The sequence below is a fragment of the Hirundo rustica genome, chromosome 8 (genome assembly GCF_015227805.2).
Source record: "Hirundo rustica isolate bHirRus1 chromosome 8, bHirRus1.pri.v3, whole genome shotgun sequence".
Classification (NCBI taxonomy): Eukaryota; Metazoa; Chordata; class Aves; order Passeriformes; family Hirundinidae; genus Hirundo; species Hirundo rustica.
Genome location: NC_053457.1, coordinates 4,441,526 through 4,461,792, shown reverse-complemented (window position 1 = coordinate 4,461,792; position 20,267 = coordinate 4,441,526). Strand labels below are relative to the sequence as shown.

The following is a 20,267-nucleotide window of genomic DNA, read 5'->3' as shown; positions in this document are numbered from 1 at the left end:
ATGGGCTTTGAGGTCCCTTCCAACCCAAACCACTCTGGGATTGTGGGACTCCTGAGCCTGCCTTGAGCTCCAGTTTTATCCCAGGACCTGGGAATGTTTTTTCACTACAGTGAAGAGCTCTTGCAGTAAAAATGACTCGTAGCCCATAATACCTTTTGATGACAACACCTGAATAGCCCAGGTTGTCTTCGTGTCGCTGTGAACTGTTCAGGGTTATCTGGACAGCCTGGTTTCCCTTTCCAAAGCACCTGTTCCATTCCTGGGAAATTCTTTGCACAGTGTTAAGAAGCTCTTAAAATCTTTTGGGGACAGCAAAGGCACTTCTTTATTTTCCTCAATGTCAAAAATGGAATCAAAACAACCCCAGAAGTTTCTGATTCAGCTATGAGACTCTCAAACATTGGGGAGCAGGACTAATGTTGATTCCTAAGGTTTTCAGGGATTGTCACACTCTGCAAGCTGTGCTTTGTGTTTGGTTTGTTGGCAGTGATGCAAGCTGGAACTGGCAGGTGTCACAGGACCTCATTTTCCAGTTAACACGGGATACCTTTAGGGTGAAAGGCAGCACAGAGCAATGGTGCCCCTTGCAAAATGAAAAACTGCTGGATGTGAGTGCTTGTATTTCAGATGTATTGAGAATTAGTGGCTTTACAGTGGATTAGTATTGATCTTTGCTTGTCTAATTACCATAATCTGGATGATTCCAGCGCTGTTCTCAAGCTGGTTTACAAACTTCCTTCCTGTGTATTTAGGGAAAGGTCACAGTCGAACAGGTTTACAGAATACAGCTGCAGCCTGTGCTACAAAATCAGAAATAAATACAAAATAGGGAGAGAGAGAGCAGATGGCATGAGCAGAAAGGGAGATGAAAGTGCCACTCAGAGCTGCGGAGCCAGAGGAACACCAGCACCGCTTGGAGCCCTCTTCACACCCAGGGAGACTTTGATTGATCGTTATCCGTGTCTCACAGTGACTTCCAGAGGAGACACCAGTGAAGTAGATGAAGGCAGATTGGTATTTATTCACCGGCTCTCCCGCTGCATTATTGCATCATTTGGGGCGCATTAATTAGTCTCTTTTCCCCTCGCCTTCTTAGTTTGGATTGTAAATTATTCTGAAGACTTCTAAATGCTGCTGTGCTCTCCGTATCAAACTGCAAAGGGCAGCTGAGGGCTCTGAGATCCAGAAAATATAGAATGGAGTTGCTGATTTACGATAAGTAGGGGATAAAATATAGTTCCTTCCTAATGACTGCGAGAGATCCCCCTAAAGTCCATCAGAGGGGATCTTCTGCATCCCTGGCTCCTCTGGAGGGGACTGGGAAGAGGAGGCCGGGTGGGATTTGGGATGTTTCTCACCCCAGCATTCACTCCCTCTTCGAAGCAGAGCAGCAGCCTGGCAATCTTCTCCCTCTCTTCAACTGCCTGGAAAAAGGCTGGAGCTGGGGCGGGTCGGGCTCTGCTGCCAGGGAACAGGGACAGGACAAGGGCAAACGGCCTCAGGCTGGGCCAGGGGAGGCTCAGGTTGGACATGGGCAGGAATTTCTCCATGGAAAGGGTGCTCAGGCCTTGGCAGGAGATGGCCAGAGTGAGGGTGGAGTCACCATCGTTGGAAGAGCTCAAAACAGGTGTGGATGAGGCACCTGGGGATGTGGTTAGTGGGGAGCAGGGCACTGCTGGGTTCCCAGTGGGACAGGATGTCCTTTGAGGGATTTTCCAACCCTAGTGACTCTGTGGTCAGCCCTGTATGGTCCCAGTGCTCCGGCTGGATCTTCCCTGTGGAGCCCAGGAGCGGAACTGCTTTAGCAGTGTGGGTCCTTGTCTGTCCTTGCCGTGGGTGTTAAGGATGACTCGCAGAGAGCTGATGGCGGCAGTGCCTGACAAGCAGAGCCAGGCATTGTTCCACAAAAACACAGTGTGAAGAGGCAAAAATCCCAAAGAATCAAAGTGCTGGAGTGTGTGGACATTTAATTGGAGATGGCTGGGCCACCTCAGAGCCCAGCTGACCTTTGGTGCCAGTGAAGGACACGGCTGATTCTGCTTTTGTCACCACATCTCCCTAAGGGTGTCGGCTGTCAGTCAGATTCTGCAGGTTTTCTGCAGAACTGATGGAAGGCATGGACACTTCCAGTGTCTCCAGCCCGTGTGGCAGCCCAGAGAGCCTGGAGAGTGGGTTGGTGGAGATAGGGAGGCTTTCTACACCCCTGCCCCAAACAAGGCGAGACAATCCACACAATTTATTAAAGTTTTTAATGCTGGCTTTAATCTCATCCTGCTTTGGGCTCTGGATAAAGACCCATGGAATCCCAGAGTGCTTTGGGTTGGGAGAGACCTTGAAGCTCATCTCATTCCACCCCTGCCTTGGGCAGGGACACTTCCCACTATTCCAGGCTGCTCCAAGCCCTGTCCAGCACTCCTTGGATGCTTCCAGCCACAGCTCCTCTGGACAACCAAAAAAAGAAGGTTAAAGCCCAATGAACCAAATAAATTGATTTTTTGAGAAAATCGAATCTGCCGTACAGAGCCCCTTTCCTAAACTCTTCTTTCTTTTGTTCTGACTTCACCCAGATCACCTCTGGATCAAGGATTCGGTCCAGAAGTTTCCATTACTTCACAACAACTTATGGCAGCACTTTCATTTCTTAATTAACAGATATTAATTAGTAGCGCTATGAAACAGTGGAGACCAGATGTAACTGGAACCTCAGATGAATATAAAGAGGTATTTTTAGCAAGCCTGTCCTCTTTATGAGCACGTCCTCAATTTAAAACAGTAAAAGTTGAAAGGGATTTGGGGTCTTTTTGGTGTTGTGTTAATTAATAAATTCCACATCCTCTGCAAGGGGAAGGTCATTGCTCGTAGCAGAGTGTTGCTGGAGCAGGGAATGGAATGGGAACCGGGAGCAGCATCATTGCTTCCTAATTAATGCCTGTGGGCACATTAACCAGGTGTTCAGTCATTCCAGAACAGGAAAAGTGGGGAATTTTGCAGACTTACAGCTTCTGTTAGTGTTGCATTACAGCTCCCCGACCTGTCGGAAAAGATGTGTCCAGTTGCCCAGCAATCCGAGGTTTTATGGGGAAATACGGGAAGCTGTGAATTCCAGGCTATAACTCGATGTAAATGTAGTGTGGAATTCTATTTAGCTTTATTTCTCTCCCAGCACCAGCGCTGCTGTGGAGATGTGTTCTGCCTGAAAAGGGAGATCGGGGGACACGTGGAGCTCGCTCTCCCTCGGTGGAAGAGACGTTGTAATGTTTTCCACCCAATTAAATCCTTCAGTGTTGGAGTCAAACATCATCCAAGCAAAAGGATTTCACGAAACAAAATCATGGAGCTGTATCAGGAGTCAATTATTCCCAGAGTTTTTCAACCCAGTTCCCTGGTTTCCTGCTGTTCACTCAGTTTTCCTCATTGGGAAAATAGAGAATGGGGAACCCTGCAAAGTGACAGTGAGGGTAGAGGGTGGCATTCCATGGCTGGGATTTCTGTAATTTGGTGCTTCCTTCAGAAAGGTGGAAAAAGCCTCCACAGTGCTCTGGGTTGGAGCTCAGGAATTAGAAAGAGAGGTTCTTTCCACCTTGGGATATTCCATGGTTCTCAATATCTGTGAACGGCTGAGGCCTCGATAAATCAGAGAATTCCGGAATGGTTTTGGCTGGAAAGGACTTTAAATGCCATCCGGTGCCACCCCTGCCATGGGCAGGGACACCTTCCACTATCCCAGGCTGCTCCAAGCCTTGTCCCACCTGGCCTTGGACACTGCCAGGATATCATTTCCACCTTAGATGCTTTTCCATCAGGCTGCTCCTGAGCTGCTTTTCTTTAAACCTCTGTTTGCTCAAGTTTCACTTTTCTTCTCCTAGCAGTGCTCCCTGGGATTTCCCCCTGTTAGGGATCATTTTTCCCCTCAGGAATCCTTTTCCCTTTCTTGTCAGAGTCCACAGGGGACTGTTTTTGTCTCTCAAAAGTGTTTTGTCCCTCAAAATGTTTTGTTTAATGCTGGTAGATTTAGAGCATTCATTTGGATCATCCTTTTCCCAGCATATCCAGGCTTTTCCCACCTTTACTAGGATGGAAATTACATTTTATTAAGGGAAGGCCACAGGCAACCTTCTAGTTGCAGCGTTTTTGAGATGTGGGGGTAAAAGCAGTCAATGTTTTCATCACACTTAAGCTGGAGCTTCCAACATAGATTTGGAATTTGCATCTCACAAGAGAAGAGACCTCGAAGATCATCAAGTCCAACCATCAACCAGCACTGCCCTGCCCACCACTGATCCATGTCCCCAGGTGCCACATCTGTCACCGAGACACACAAAGCAATCACACGCAGACAAGAGATTTTCACAGAGGTTCTTCTGATCCAGCTCCCAGCTGAAAGAGCGGAGAGAAGAGAGCCTTTTGTTTATTCTTTTACTTTTTATACATTTGTGGGTCCAGCAGAAGATTGGCTTTTTGGGGTTTCCACCCCTCAGCCTCAGTGGCCAGACGAATTGTCAGTTACAATTGTTTTCAGGTTAGAAATATGCAAACAAAGGACAGAGAATGAAAAACAAAGGATTTGTTTATATTACTTCTGTGGGAAAGGTAGAAAAACTGCTCTAATATTCTACAGTAACTAAAAGATCTGACTCCATTTATGAAAATCAAAAGGCTAATAAAGAAACTCAGAAAAACCAGGGTAACACACATCCACACATTTTATCAACACCTCCAGCCATGGGCACTGCAAACCTCCCTGGGCAGCCCCTGCCAAGGCCTGAGCACCCTTTCCATGGAGAAATTCCTGCCCATGTCCAACCTGAGCCTCCCCTGGCCCAGCCTGAGGCCGTTTCCCCTTGTCCTGTCCCTGTTCCCTGGCAGCAGAGCCCGACCCCCCCTGGCTGTCCCCTCCTGTCAGGGAGTTGTGCAGAGCCACAAGGTTCCCCCTGAGCCTCTTCTCCAGGCTGAGCCCCTTTCCCAGCTCCCTCAGCCGCTCCTGGGCTCCAGCCCCTTCCCCAGCTCCGTTCCCTGCCCTGGAATTGTTTTGAAATGTTTGAAACATCTTCAGTGAAATGGTTCCTCTGAACTTCTGAACTCACCACCTCCTCAAATCTGTGATTTCTGATTCCTCCCAAGACTCACATGCCCAGGATCCACATCCATCCCATCCCTGGATGTAAAAAGGTCCCTTGCAATGAATGATAATCCCCCTGCATCCCACAAATCTTAGAGATAAACCACAATTAATACCCACTTTAATCCCATCCCACCTCAGACTAATCCAGAATTTTAATCTTCCCTTCTCCACACAACCACCCTTTGATCATGACAACTTTAATGTATTCCTAGACCACCGTTTCATCCATTTCCACGGTGGTTTTTTCCATGGCCATCACAGCAATGTGGCATTTTGGCCCTTTGTTTCACTTTGACTTTTCCACAGGAATAATAAATGGTTATCTTGGGAGGATCCAGGATGGGATGGAGACCAGGAGAGACCCCATTGATTTCTTTGAGTATGAAACCACAGAATGGGTTTGCCCCTCAGAAAATAAACAAAGCAACTACAAAAAAGAACAGGATTGAAATAAACACATTTTTTGTGCACAAAAATACTGAAAATAAATACAAATTAAAAAAAAAAAACAAAAAACTCTGCATTTGCTATATCTTAATTATCTGTGTCTTGATCAGAGTGGGAAAGGGACAGCATATCTCAAAACCATTGCAGGGCACAACTACTGGAAGTGTCCAAGTGAAATTTTAACTTTTCCTCTCTACTTTTCTACTTTTTCTTTTTCCCTGTGCTAAACACATCACTCCCAGCCCTGTTTTCAATTTGCCTGATAGCCAATATGCTTTAAATTCACCATGAAACTTGTCTATCTCCAAAAGCATGAATGCGAGATTTAATAAAAAATTAAATTTCAAGCCAGCAAACCCAATAATAATTTGGAAAATTGGTTTAGAGCTGAAGCTTAGTAGTGGGATGTGAATGGACTCCATATGAGCAACTTCAGTTGCCTCTGCTTTGTGGACTTTATATTTTATATCTATTTATGTAGAATATTATAACAGAAAATATTTTTATATATTTATATTTTAATTTGTGGAGGTCCATAAAAGCCCCTCAGAAATTAAGTTTCAGTGCTGTTTAATTACACTGTTCACCTCAACTTGATTGACATTGAGGGTATTTTTATTCTTAGGGTGGTGAAAGGGCCAGAGCAGCTGTGGCTGCCCCTGGATCCCTGGCAGTGCCCAAGGCCAGGTTGGACTTTGGGGCTTGGAGCAGCCTGGGGCAGTGGAAGGTGTCCCTGCCTGTGACAGGGGTGGCACTGGATGGGATTTAAGGATCCCCTCCAATCCAAACCAGTCTGGAATTCCATCATCCCCGTAGCAGCTCTTTTAATCCTTTCACCAGCACGTGAAAACTAGTGTGGCTTCCTGTGCTTGATCAAAAAAAAAAAAGATAGACCTGGACACATTTTAGGGCAAGCCATCATTTTATCAAGTTTTAGAGCAATAAGCCATCAATTTATCAAGATTTTGCTTTCCTAGTAACTACCTGAACAGCTTGTTCCAAGCAATGATTTTTTTTTCTTTTTTCCTGGAAAAGAATAATTATCTCTTAATTAGATGTATTTATCAAGTATTTTATCATCTGAGTGTCACATATTCCTTCCTGGACTTGATATCCTGCCTTTCTGTCTCAAATCCCAAATTGGTTGGAGGCACTTTGACTTTCCCATGGTATTTATCTCTGAAACAATTGACAAGGGAATCTGGACATTGCTCCAGTGATCCTGTCTTAACCTATTGGATTTTAACCCAAATGTCAGGATCTGCTCTCCCGATCTCTTTGCGTTCACATTATCTCTCCAATTCCCAAATTAAGCCCGAGGCCATGAAGGCAGGAGTATTCCTGTCAGGATCCTGCAGAAGGGAAAAAAGGGGGGAAAAATTTCCTCCATGCACAACGTGGGGCGCAGTCACACCCTTGGTCAGACTGGTGGGATAAATTCCAGGACAACATGGCTGGAAGGATAACACATTGCTGGATGCCAATAGGGTTTAATACTAAAATTATGGATAATTTCCATATCCACACCCCCAGAGTGGTTTATTCCTGCATTTCATTAACGTGGTATTGGGAGCTCTGACTCTCAGCTTTTCCAAGCACAGATTCCCTGCCAGGATCTGGCTCCCTGTATTTTCTTCTTCCCCAGGAAACATCTCACCAGAATGTTCCATTGAAAATAATTCTTAAAATTCTCGTTTGCTTTTCATTTGACATAAAGAAGTAAAGGATTTTAATAAAATGCAATCAGCACTACTAGCACAAGGAAAAGTAGGGGGAAAAGGATCCTTCTCCTGTCATCACCTGGTAACTCACTCCCTAATTTTTCCATGGCAAATCCTGCTTCAGTACCCGCTGTATAAGTAATTTAACTTTATAACCACATTTGCTATTTTTTTATTACGAACCAAATAAAGTACCAGCAGAAGAATCACTCTAAACCAGTGATTCCAAAGCGAAAATCGCACACATTTTCCCGAATCCAAGCTGCCACTGACATGAGATGCAAATTCTGGTTCTGTGGAGTCAGCACTGGGCTGGGAGGCAGAGATACAGCAACCCACACCGATGACAGTGACAGTGACACCCCAGCCCCACCCAGGTGACAGTGACAAACCAATCCCATCACCCTCCCTGCCCCACAGTGGTATTGAGCTCACAGAAATTCCCTTCCACTCCCGTGGGGGTTTAATATCCTTTTCTGGGTGCCTTGGGCTGGATTCTCCTGATTCCCTCTTCCCACAAAAATTCCAGCTTTTATAATCCAGTGACACAAACTTATGGCATAAAACCACTTTTGCCTGTGCCCTAAAACACCTTCAAAAAATATGACAGGAAAAAGGCACCAATTTCCATCTTAGCCATTCAAAGACTGAAAAATAAGGAATTTATTCCCTTAGAAAGGTTATTAGAGCTGGAAGCACAAGATAAAGAGCAGGATGTGGGAAGCTGGATGCTCATCTTTTGCTGCTTTGCTTCTCCACAATCCAGAGGAATGCTCTGAAGGGATGTGCTGGGTGTTTTACTCCAGCAGATGCTTTGGTCCTGTTGTTCCCAATCCCTGGAATCAAAGGAAGGGAATGAAATCAGAGCAATTACCACGGGGGGAGTCTGTTCTGCCCCCTCCCTCCAGAGCAAACGCAAACCCTCTCACTAATTATTATTGATTTATCAATCCATTGGATTCAGCACTGACAGAGGGAGCTATAAGGTCATTCCCACTGCAGAAATATCTTGGAATTGTGCTGGGAATGAAATGTAGGGCTTTTGTTCCACTCCCACCCCTTTAGAAGACAAAGAAAACATCATCTATAATGCAGCATTAAAAGGGCATTTTTCTCTCTGACCTCATCAAAAAACCTCCAGCTTTGGCAGCTTTTTTCACCTGTCTTTCCCTGTCTTTCCCTGTATTTCCCTGCCTTTTTGGCAGCTGTTTAATCCCTCAGATTAGCATTTGCATTGGTAAAATGCACATTTAAAAGCTTTTCATAGCAATGGGTTTAAAGCTTAATAGATTAAGGAGCAGCAAGGAATTTTATTCCAACCACTGACACAGAACTGTGGGAGCAGAGGGAGCTGCTCCCTGCATGTGTGTTTGAGTAAAAGGGGATTTTTCCATCAGTGAAAAAAAGAGGAGATCCCTGTTATATTGCATGATCCAAAACCTAGTTCCATATATTCATTACCTCTAAGTTTTTCTAGGAAGTTCGAAGCAATATTGATTCCAGAGGAAGTGTTTGTAAGGCAGAGTTCAGGGGAATATTGGCCGCTTCTTGATGGGAAAGGATTGGGTTCAGTAGCTGGGATTGTGTTCTGAGATTCCAGTTTTCCTATAATCATGGAATACCCTGAGCTGTAAGGGACACACGGGGATCATTGATCCCAGCTCCTGGCCCTGCACAGGTACCCCAACAACCCCACCCTATCCCCGAGAGCATTGTCCCAGTGCTCCTGGAGCTCTGGCAGCCTCGGGGCTGTGCCCGTTCCCTGCCCTTAGAATGGGAAAATGCGGTGGGGTGGGGGATTTGAAAAACACCTGGAAGATGAAAGGGGAAAGTGGTAAAATATTCATGGAAGCACAGAATTATTTAGGCCTGAAAGGACCCCTGGGATCATCTAATTAAACTGTTGCCCCAGCACTGACACTGTCCCCCGGTATCAATTGGTCCTCCAAATACCTCCATGGTATTACCTGGAAAGAAGCAGCTGTAGATTCTCTCCAGAATTTTGAAGATCAGTGCACACCCGTTCCTCAGACTCAGGAGCCTCTCTGAGCAGATCCCGGTGTTTATTTTGTTATCTATCAAATTGGTGTAATTTTTAAAATTTGAAAATATCTGCATAATGCGTTAAAAAAACCCTCCCATCTACATTCATGGATGAGTGTCAAAAAATCCTTTTAAAAATCCTTTTAAATTTATTTTGAAGGGTTTGAAGCATGAATTCAATCATCGCTTGCCGTGAGGAAAATATGAGGGGGAGGATTTGAGCTGAGCTCAAGCCTCCCACTTCTGCTTGTTGAAATTGTTTGGATTGCTGCTTTAAAGTCATTAGCACAGAGTCAGGAAATGGTTTGGGTTCAAAGGGCTTCAAAGCCCATCCAGTGCCACCCCTGCCGTGTCAGGGACACCTTCCACTGTCCCAGGCTGCTCCAAGCCCTGTCCAGCCTGGCCTTGGACACTGCCAGGGATCCAGGGGCAGCCACAGCTTCTCTGGGCACCCTGTGCCAGGGCCTGCCCATCTTTACAGTGGTTGGATAGCCTTGGGTTGCAGTTCATTTCCTGAAAAGCATCCTGAGTTTTAGTACCAAAATGTGTTTTGGAAACACAGTTTCAGGAAAATTGCAGGCAAATTTTTGGATCTTCGTGAAGAGCAGAAATTCCCGTGGAGGTGGCCCCAAAGTGATTCCTGTTTAAGGCATGGAAGTTTACCCATGAATGAATTTTCCTGCATGGTTTTCTGACAGGATTACTGAGTTTTCTTAGTAGACTTGAATATATTCAAGATCTATTAAAAAAGAGATCTATAGATCTATATAAAATATATATAGAAAAGATCTATTTTGTCTTCTACTTCCAGTTTATCAGGCTGTGGTGGTTCTTGATTCCTCCCATTATTCCCTGCTTTCCCACTTCTCAGATCCAAGAATCTTTAGATCTTTACGTTGCCACCTCTTGTCTATCAGACTTCTCAGTGGGTTTTGCATTGTCAGAGGTTAAACCTTTTCCTTTTTAATACGATTTTCCCTAATAACAGATCCTTTGGCAGCCGAATAGATGGAGGGGATGCTGACCTGAGGGATAGGTTTCACCACTCTGCTGCTCAGGGATGTAACACAGATCCTTCTGTTCCACTCTGCAGACCTCCCCCAGTGAGTGAAAGCGCCCCAAAGGGAACCGTGGTCACCGTTGTCACCGCGGCCGCCCTGAACCAGACAGTCGTGTACTCCATTGTGTCAGGGAATGAAGAGGGTAAGTGCAATAATAATAATAATAATATAAATACTGATATTTCAGTCTTGAGGTTATGGGGAACCTGGTGGGCGCACCAGAGATCTGCAAGAAAGGTTGGGAAAAGAACTCTCAGCTCGTAGAGGTGAAATCCCATCTCATCTGGACAAGCAGGAAGGAATTCCAGGGCTGGAAGGGATCTACAGGAAACCTGGAGAGGGACTTTTTGTAAAGAACAGAATAAAGGGGAATGGCTTCATGCTAGAACAGAGAAGTTTAGATGGGATATTGGGAAGGAATTGTTCCCTGGGAGGGTGGGCAGGCCCTGGCACAGGGTGCCCAGAGCAGCTGTGGCTGCCCCTGGATCCCTGGCAGTGCCCAAGGCCAGGTTGGACACTGGGGCTTGGAGCAGCCTGGGACAGTGGAAGGTGTCCTTGCCTATGGGATGGGGTGGCACTGGACAAGCTTTGAGGTTCCCTTCCCACCCAAACCGTTCTACGATTCTGTAACTACCATTATCAGGCCTTTGGAGAGAAACGAAAGATCAGATTAATTAGCAAAATTACAAGAAGGTAATTCTCACTGATGTGAAAATTCCCATGGATGCCACATAGCATGAGTCCATGGCATGTTGAACTGAAAACATAAATAGCTTTGATGGAGATGTACTTGCTTATAAATCTGGTTTAGGGGATTATAGACTCAGCCATGCTGCAACAAATATTGGATTACAGCCTGATATCCAAACAAAACATCCTGCTGGGATACTCTCTGTGTTCCACCCGGACATCTTGACAAAATAACACAGAATTACTGGGAGGGATGTAAAGAATTCCCCACCCCATCCTCCTTTTTGTGAGAGTGGGCTCTTTGTCTTGTCCCTTCTTTCCATTTGTACTCAAGTCCTGTGCAGGGAGTTGCACTGTCTGATCCTTTGGGTCCCTTCCAGCTCAGGATATTCCATGATTCTGTGATGCTGGGTTGGTTATCTCAGTAGCAGGGCAGATCCAGCTGCTCTGCTCCGTAAAAATATCTTCAAAGATGAGCTACATGGGGTTTTCCAAGCCTGAGGGAGGGAGGGAAGGAAGCAGGGAGGAAATCACTTGCTTGGCAGTGTCAGAGAATAGTGTCATGCCCAAAATAAAACCCTTGGGCACAGAAAATCCGTGTTTATGCATCTCATGAGATTCCTGTTATTTTTGCTGGTTTCCAGATGTGTTTGCCATTAACAACAGGACGGGAGTGATCTCTGTGAAAAAGCCTCTGGACTATGAGAGCGTCCAAAGTTACGAGCTCCGAGTGCAGGCAGACTCCATGCAGGTGGTGAGGTCCAACCTGCGGGTCCCCTCCAAAAGTAAGTGTCAGAAACAGTTCCTTTCCCATCTTTTTTACACAGATACTGCTGGTGTTTGCTGGGAATGCTGAAACTGCTCTCCAGTGACCTTGCTGTGTTAGGGGGGTGACGGTGATGAGGGGATTACAGCCCACGATGCACTTTTGGATCTCTCAGCCTGACTTGTTCAGAGCAGGGCTGTGGCTGCCCTGGATTCCTGGCAGTGTCCAAGGCCAGGATGGACACTGGGGCTTGGGGCAGCCTGGGATAGGGGAAGGTGTCCCTGCCCATGGCAGGGTAGGACTAGATGGGGGTTGAGATCCCTTGCAACCCAAACCACTCTGGGATTCAGGGATTCTATGTTAGTTGAAGGTGCTCAAATATTTGGGAACATGCCATAAACCGTGGGAATTGCCAGAGACACTGGACAGGGGTTGGCAGTTCCAGTACCTTCACCAGGGCTTCTTTCCAATGCTACCTACAGAACAGGAGATTTTGGGATTTCAAACCTGGATTATCCAGGTATTTATTTTCCCTTGAGTAAGAATTGGGTGTGGGGGGTGACATGTCAGGGTTAATCAGTGGTCAGGAGCTTGGCTTTGTTAAGAGCAGGGTGAGACCCTGTGCTGGTTTAGCAGCGTGGAGGATGGACCTGCCAGGGGACAGAAAAGCAGAGCTGTCTGCTTCTCCCTGTGCCTGGGAGAAATCCAGATGAGGTTATAGCCGCAAAAATACAGCCAAGGGGTGCCCAGGAGGCAGATCAGGCTTCCATGCAGCACACAGCCTGCTCCAAACCTTTCTGACGTGGCTGAAGGCATGAGAGAGTCAGCAAGTCCTTCCCTCCATTCCTCTTCTGACTCACACTCTGCACTAGAGCAGCTCTCCCAGCTGAGCAGCAGTTCCAAAAAAGTGATGGCTGAATTACTTTATCCAGGAATGCCTGATCATGACTGGAGTTCCACTTCAGGCCAGCTTAAAGGAACACAAGCTGGGTGCCTTTGGTTCTCCAGGAGTATACAACATATGTATTCCTCAGAATGTGCACCGTGCTGCAGGGATGGCTAAAGAATTTGATAAATGTATTTATTTATTTATTTAAGATTTTAGAAGTGTCTGGCCAGTTGAATCACTTATGACTTTGTAGTGGAGATCCCTTGGAGATCTCTGGGTTTGATTCCTGCATTTACACAATGCATTCCTTTCCATTTTCTCATCACTTTGTTTAATTTTCAGGAATTTTAATCAGGTTAAACACTACTTCTCAGTTCCAGGGCACTGAACTGATGAGCCTGCAGTGGGAGGAGATGGGACACAATTAACACATGACTGTGGGCTTTGCTGGGGTTGAACTGCTGAACCACTGCGGAGCTGGGTGATGTGGAATGCACAGCCTCAGGATTATGCAACAGTGAATTAATACAGAGCTGAGACACCCAATGGCAGTGACCTGCTGCCAGTTCTGGTCTTGGATACCCCTGAACCAGTGGAATTTGTTCTGGAATTTGTCAGTGGCCTACTCTGGAGCTGCAGGGATTTCTGGGCCCCTCTCTTCGAGATACAAATTGAGCGTGTCCAGGGAAGGGAAGGGAGCTGGGGAAGGGGCTGGAGCCCCAGGAGCGGCTGAGGGAGCTGGGAAAGGGGCTCAGCCTGGAGAAAAGGAGGCTCAGGGGGAACCTTGTGGCTCTGCACAAGTCCCTGACAGGAGGGGACAGCCAGGGGGGGTCGGGCTCTGCTGCCAGGGAACAGGGACAGGACAAGGGGAAACGGCCTCAGGCTGGGCCAGGGGAGGCTCAGGTTGGACATGGGCAGGAATTTCTCCATGGAAAGGGTGCTCAGGCCTTGGCAGGGGCTGCCCAGGGAGGTTTGCAGTGCCCATGGCTGGAGGTGTCCAAGGAAGGGCTGGAGGTGGCACTGAGTGCTCTGGGCTGGGGACAAGGTGGGCATCGGGCACAGCTGGGACTCCATGGGCTGGGAGGGATTTTCCAGCCTCAGAGATCCTGGGATTCTGTAAATAACAGAGCCCTGACAAACTGCTCAGCCACCACACAGGGCTGAATGTCACCAAGCTCAGAAGCTGGGCACCAAATTGTTTTCCGTGATGGTATTATAGGGAATAATTATAGAGAGGTAGGAGCTGAAGTTTCCATCTGTGCAGGGGAAAAGTGGAAGTGCAGCAAGTGTAACTGAGCTTGTCATTCAGTGATGGTGCCAGGTGATAACGTGGCAATAATTGAACAAATATGAGGAGAGAAAGTAAATTGAGATGTTCTTTGGAGTATGAGAACATCAAATTGGTGACTTAAACTGGGCATTTCGTAGATGATGCTAAATCATGCAAAGTCACATTCTTGCTTTCAGCAGAGTCAAACTCATTAAAGAGTTACTTTAACTGAAAGTTTATGGTATGAAATTGCTGCGTGGTTTTACTTCATGTGAATGGAAGGTGAGCTGAGCTTGGTGATGAGGATGTGTTAAAAAGCTTGGAGTTCTTGAGGATTCTGATGATGCTGAGCCCTGAAGGACCTTCAGTATTTATGGAGTTTGTACAACGCTCTCAGGCACAGGGTGGGACTCTTGAGGCTGTCCTGTGCAGGACTTGATGCTCCTTGAGGGAGGAAGGTGAGGGGTAGGAGGAAGCAGAAGGATTTGTGTGGAAGCAGAGGGAGCAGCAGAGAGAAAGTGCTTCCTGAACACAGGAACAAAGAACATTGGAGCAGGATGGACAAGGAGGGACAAAGAGAGGCTTTTACCTCCAAATTCAGCCTGGTCCCAGCTGTAGAACCAAAGCTTTGGTGAGCAAGTCAAGAGAAGGATTGCTGCCCCTGGATCCCTGGAAATGCCCAAGGCCAGGCTGGACAGTGGGGCTTGGAGCAGCCTGGGGCAGTGGAAGGTGTCCCTGTCCATGGCAGGGGTGGCACTGGATGGGCTTTGAGGTCCTTGCAGCCCAAACCATTCTGGGACTCTGTGATTTCACATTCCTAGAGATGTAAAGATAATGACAGAACCCCGTGGTGGCTTTTTCTGTATTTAAGAGGAATTAATTGACTGGGTGACAAGGTGGAGATTGGTCACAGGTCATACTCCATGATCTTGGAGGTCTTTTCCAACCTGGATGATTCTATGAGAGGACCTTGTTAGACATGGCGTTTGTCTTTCTGTCAGTACATTTGAAGACAAAATCACCCTTCCATTGATTATTTCCATGTTTTATCCTGTCAGGTAGACCTGTTTGTCACCCCAGGGCAGGTACAGAGGCACACTCCTGGCTCTGCTGTACCCCCAGCTGTGAGCAGGGCCTTCCTCAGGTGTTGGGGGTAAGGCAACAATCCTGTCTCCTTCTGTTTTTTGGTTTTCTAAACCCAAAAAACCCTTTGGGAATAAAGTGGAAATGGGAGTTTTACAACTGAAAATCTGCAGCTGCTCCATAGTAATTGGGAACGATGATTCCACTGTGTTAAATATGAGCATGAATTCTGTGTCCCTGTGGTGTTGATGTAACAGTAAAGCAGCCTTATGTTTTTAGTTGCAAAAGTTGGTGCTGGTGGTGCTTTACAAGTTGGCTGCTCTGGCAGTTCCCAAATCCAGGAGTTGTGACAGATGGACTCAATGCAAGCAGAGCCTGGAGGGCAGATCCTGCTGCCTCACAGCTCTGGGGGGGGCTTGGGACAAACTTCCAGAGTCTTTGGGCAGCAAAGCAGTGCATTTTTAGAGAGGCTGCATAAAACCTGAGCTCCCACTCAGGTCATTATTCGTTAGAAAAAGAGGTTTTATATGGATTTAAATCAGACCTTGGGTCTGTGCCCCTCCAAGCACGTTGCTGTTTGCTTCTTTTTGCACTCTCTTGAGCAGTGACAGCACATGATGGTTTTCAGGCTTTATGGGCTCATTTAGATCCAAATGCCACTGAAAAATATTCAGTGCTGATTCCTGCTTGGTTCTGCCAAATCCAGGAATGTGAGATGGAGCCCAGCTGCAGTTCAGCACGGTTCACCTGCCAAAGCACAGAGCCTGCTCCACGCACTTGTAAGGCAGGAGTAAAGCAAAGTGCTCCTAAACCCTGGCAAATCACAATTCTCCCTCCCAGCTGGATTCAGGCAAACTTTGGAAAGGTTCTTTGAAATCTGCTGTTGCCTCCTGCACAATTGCTTTTGGAGACGCCGGGATTTATGTTAGAATTATCCATGCCTGAAGAGCAGCTGGATCGTTGGAATGGTGCAGAAGGCAAGTGCAGTGTTGCTGGTGAAAGCACAGAGTAAAACTCACCTGGAAACGCTCAAAGCATCGTTGATGCTGTCCCAGTGTCCAAAACCCATCGCTTTAGTTCAGTTCATTTCCGCAGCCTGGCGAGGAGCTACAGGCTCACACGAATCTGTCGCATTTTTAGATGGGGAGACTGGAAAAGAGCTTTCAACAACCATGTTTGGGAAAAACTTCTAGGAAAAGCTTCTGGGAATGAAATGCTAGTACACGCCAGTGACCCAGGAGTTTTTGTTGGGCTTTGTTTTCTGTGATACTTATTCACAGTCTACTCATTTTAGGTGTTTCAGAAGTTCCTCCGCTTTGCTTTAGAGCAGCATTCAGGGTGTTTTCACTCCCCTTAAGCAAAGCACAGAAGCTGAAAGATACAAAAGTCTTGGCAGCGATGATTTAGCTGGTTCCTACCAGCTGAGGATGACTTAGAAGCAGCTGCAGTTCTATATTTTCTGTGCACTGCAGCTCATCTCCAGGGGGTTGGAGGAGGAAAAAGGAACCTTGCAGGAGACTGAGGTACCACTGAAACCAATTTTCTTGGCTCTTTTTGGCCACCTTGGCAGCCTGTGCTGCTTTTTCCAGGGAAAGATGCTTTTTGTTCTTTCACCGGGCCAGCTCTTCAGGCAGCACAGCCATAAGTAATAAGATTTTATACTTGGGTTCTGGGAGGTCTCACAAGAATTACCACCAAGGAGTAAATCCTGCTTTCAAATCCTGGAATCCATGAATAAAAATGGTAGCTGGAGCTGGATTCCAGACTTAGAACACCAAAGGTGGGAGGTTTTACATACATGGGGGTATAAATTTGCCCTCTGGAAGGAGGGTGTGAATACTGACAGCCTGTGATGATCACTGTCCTCACAAAGAGGATTCAGGCCACACACAGTGTTTAGAAAAGCAGTTAAAATTTGGAATATGGAGGGAAAAGGAGTCTAATGACAAAGTCTAAACCAGACTCTCTAAGAGTGTGCTTCACTGGTGGCCTTTTCCATCAGACTGGGGGCTGGGGGTGCAGGAGTGGTGAGTTTTCAAGAATATACCCCTGTGCAGGAAATATTCCTGAATCAAGCAGAGGGACTGGGAGAAATCCCCAGTGGGAAAGGGTCTGACATGAGTCTGACGTGACCTTCCCACGTGGCACAGCTGCTGCTGAGGGATTTTAGTGAGAATTCCACTGTGAGGGTAAAGGAATTTCTGTAGCTCTTTCCTGCAGCCAGCTGTGGAATTGGATCCAAAGGTGGGAGAGGGAGGAGCTCACAGATGCCACATTCCACACTGTCTGCTGGAATGAAGGACTGTGTTCAGAAATCAGGCAGGAAGCTGAGATGCGTGTAGATATTCCATGGTGGCGGTTCTAATGCTGGCCTGTGGATATGCAGGGTATTTCATTTGCTTTGCGCTCAATGTAATGACTTCCATCTCTCCATTGTCAAAGCATTCACCCTTTGCAAAGCAAATCAGCATTTTGGCAGCTCAGAGAACTGCCAGCAAATTAAACAAGCGGGGAGTTGAGCAAGTTGCAAGGCAAACTTTGCACAAGGCTCAGCCACCTCACCCAAACTGGCCTGACATGACAAAAGTGAGCAGTAAGCAAATGATGTTTAATTTGAATTAGAGAGAACCAGTACAGGTGAGCCAACACCTGATCCCACCTGCACACAGGGACACCCAGGGCTCAGGGCCCCTCTCGCCTGGGGCTCCTCTCCAGGCTGAACAGCCCCAGCTCCCTCAGCCTTTCCCGGGCACCCGCATGCTCCGGGCCCTTCCTCGGCTGCGCAGCCTCCGCTGGCCCCGCTCCAGGAGCTCCCTGGCCCCGCTGTGCTGAGGAGCCCGAGCTGGACACAGCGCTCCAGAGGTGCCTCCGGGGCTGGCCACAGGGGCACCATCGCTCCCTGCCCTGCTGCCCGTGCTCCTCCTGCTGCCCCCAGCGTCCCCTTGGCCTCCTTGGCCCCAGGACACTCTGCTGCCCCAGGGACAGCTCGGTGTCCCCCAGGACCCCCAGGACACTCTGCTGCCCCAGGGACAGCTCGGTGTCCCCCAGGACCCCCAGGACACTCTGCTGCCCCAGGGACAGCTCGGTGTCCCCCAGGACCCCCAGGACACTCTGCTGCCCCAGGGACAGCTCGGTGTCCCCCAGGACCCCCAGGACACTCTGCTGCCCCAGGGACAGCTCGGTGTCCCCCAGGACCCCCAGGACACTCTGTTGCCCCAGGGACAGCTCGGTGTCCCCCAGGACCCCCAGGACACTCTGCTGCCCCAGGGACAGCACTTTAAATATTGCGGTTTTTTTCAGATTTCCGTTCCATTTATGAAGCCATCATTTATTTCCCATCAGCTGGACCAGCAGATAGGCAGAATATGACTTTGGCCATGTCAGAAATAGTCTATGGTTTAATGTTTTGCTCCCCTAAACAAACAGCTTCTAAGCCTTTTCTGAAGAGCCCACATTGTACAAGTAACTCAGATCAGGAGCACCTGTGCAACACAGAAATTACACTGGCACTGAAAGGAGCTGGGAAGACCAGCTCAGAAAGGAGGCAATTTATCAGTTGCAAATGTGGTTTTAATGAACTGGATATCATCATTTCCAGCAATCTTTCTGGATTATACAGTTCTGAAAGAGAGAAGCAGATGTTGGTGGAGATTACTGCACACTGGAATCTGTTTGGCACCAGGTCCATGGTTTTTGCTGGATGTTTTTCCCCTTGCAGAAGGATGGAGATGTTTATTGCTCAATGGGCTGGAGCAGGAACTCTTTAATAAAACCAAATTAACAGTGGGGTTTTGTGTTGAACCTCTGGTGTTTTGTGTTGAGCCTCTCAGGTGAGACAATGCTGGTGGAGTTCCCCTGTGCCAGGCCAGGTTTGGGAGGAGAACAGGCTTAGGGATGCTTTCAATTAACACAGGAAATTAAGTGTTGAGGCTGCTGAGCAAGGGCTCTGTGTGACCATTTATGAGTTTACAGACACCAGGACTGGATCAGCTGTTAAGTATTTGCATGGCAGTAGGAATAATTAAAATAGATAAAGCAGGGTGCAGAGCTGCTGTTAATGAGCTCTTTGTGACACTTCTGGGCATTTAATGGGACCAAAAGCCGTGGAAGTAAGGTGTGATATGGATCCCTATCACTCTTCTAGGGCAGGGAACACAGCTGGAGCCCCAGGAGCGGCTGAGGGAGCTGGGAAAGGGGCTCAGCCTGGAGAAAAGGAGGCTCAGGGGAACCTTGTGGCTCTGCACAACTCCCTGACAGGAGGGGACAGCCAGGGGGGGTCGGGCTCTGCTGCCAGGGAACAGGGACAGGAGAAGGGGAAACGGCCTCAGGCTGTGCCAGGGGAGGCTCAGGTTGGACATGGGCAGGAATTTCTCCATGGAAAGGGTGCTCAGGCCTTGGCAGGGGCTGCCCAGGGAGGTTTGCCGTGTCCATGGCTGGAGGTGTCTGAGGAAGGGCTGGAGGTGGCACTGAGGGCTCTGGGCTGGGGACAAGGTGGGCATCGGGCACAGCTGGGACTCCATGGGCTTTTCCAGCCTCAGGGATTCTGGGATTATCCAATTCTAGCATTCTATGATTTCCAAGGGATTTATTTTTAGTTTATAATCCCTACTCTTACTTTACATGATCTCTATGAGCTGTAAATGCGTGAATGCCAGGAGATGTTCCAAATCATTACAAAATATTCTGTTTTCCCTTTTCATTCCCTCTTTTAGGTAATACAGCCAAGGTCTTTATTGAGGTGAAGGATGAAAATGACCACGCGCCTGTGTTCACCAAAAAAGTGTACATTGGAGGGGTGTCTGAAGATGCCAGAATGTTTTCTTCTGTGCTTAAAGTGAAGGTAAGGCCGAAGTTTTTGTAATAACCTTCACTTATAAAGGGAACATTTGTACTCACTGGTTTGAATTTTTACAGGAAGTTTTGAAATTTGCATCTTTCAAAGCTGCTTGATGGTTGACATTGACATAAGGATGTTTTTGAGTTAAAACCCAGGTTTTTGTACTCAATTTTATGTGCTTGTTTCTCATGCCAGTTTGTAGCTCTCATTTTAGATCTGTTAATGTTTTAATAGTTGCTTTATATTCAATGCCAGTTTTCACCTGAAGTTTTTTTCTTTTTTGTCAACACTTTGTTTAGGTTTTAAAGGGGAAGTCCAGAAATTTCTGGTTTGCACAG

At 47.2% G+C, this 20,267-nt stretch overlaps 1 protein-coding gene across 4 annotated transcripts in view; it reads left to right on the top strand.

The window, feature by feature from the left end:
• PCDH15 (protocadherin related 15) overlaps positions 1–20,267 on the top strand; it is a 638,687-nt gene that overhangs the window by 567,262 nt on the left and 51,158 nt on the right. For all 4 annotated transcript variants that reach the window (XM_058421490.1, XM_040070932.2, XM_058421489.1 and 1 more), the window contains 3 exons: positions 10,427–10,536; positions 11,729–11,869; positions 19,805–19,932. In XM_058421490.1, the coding sequence (XP_058277473.1) occupies positions 10,427–10,536; positions 11,729–11,869; positions 19,805–19,932 (379 nt within the window). The remainder of the gene's footprint in view (positions 1–10,426; positions 10,537–11,728; positions 11,870–19,804; positions 19,933–20,267) is intronic.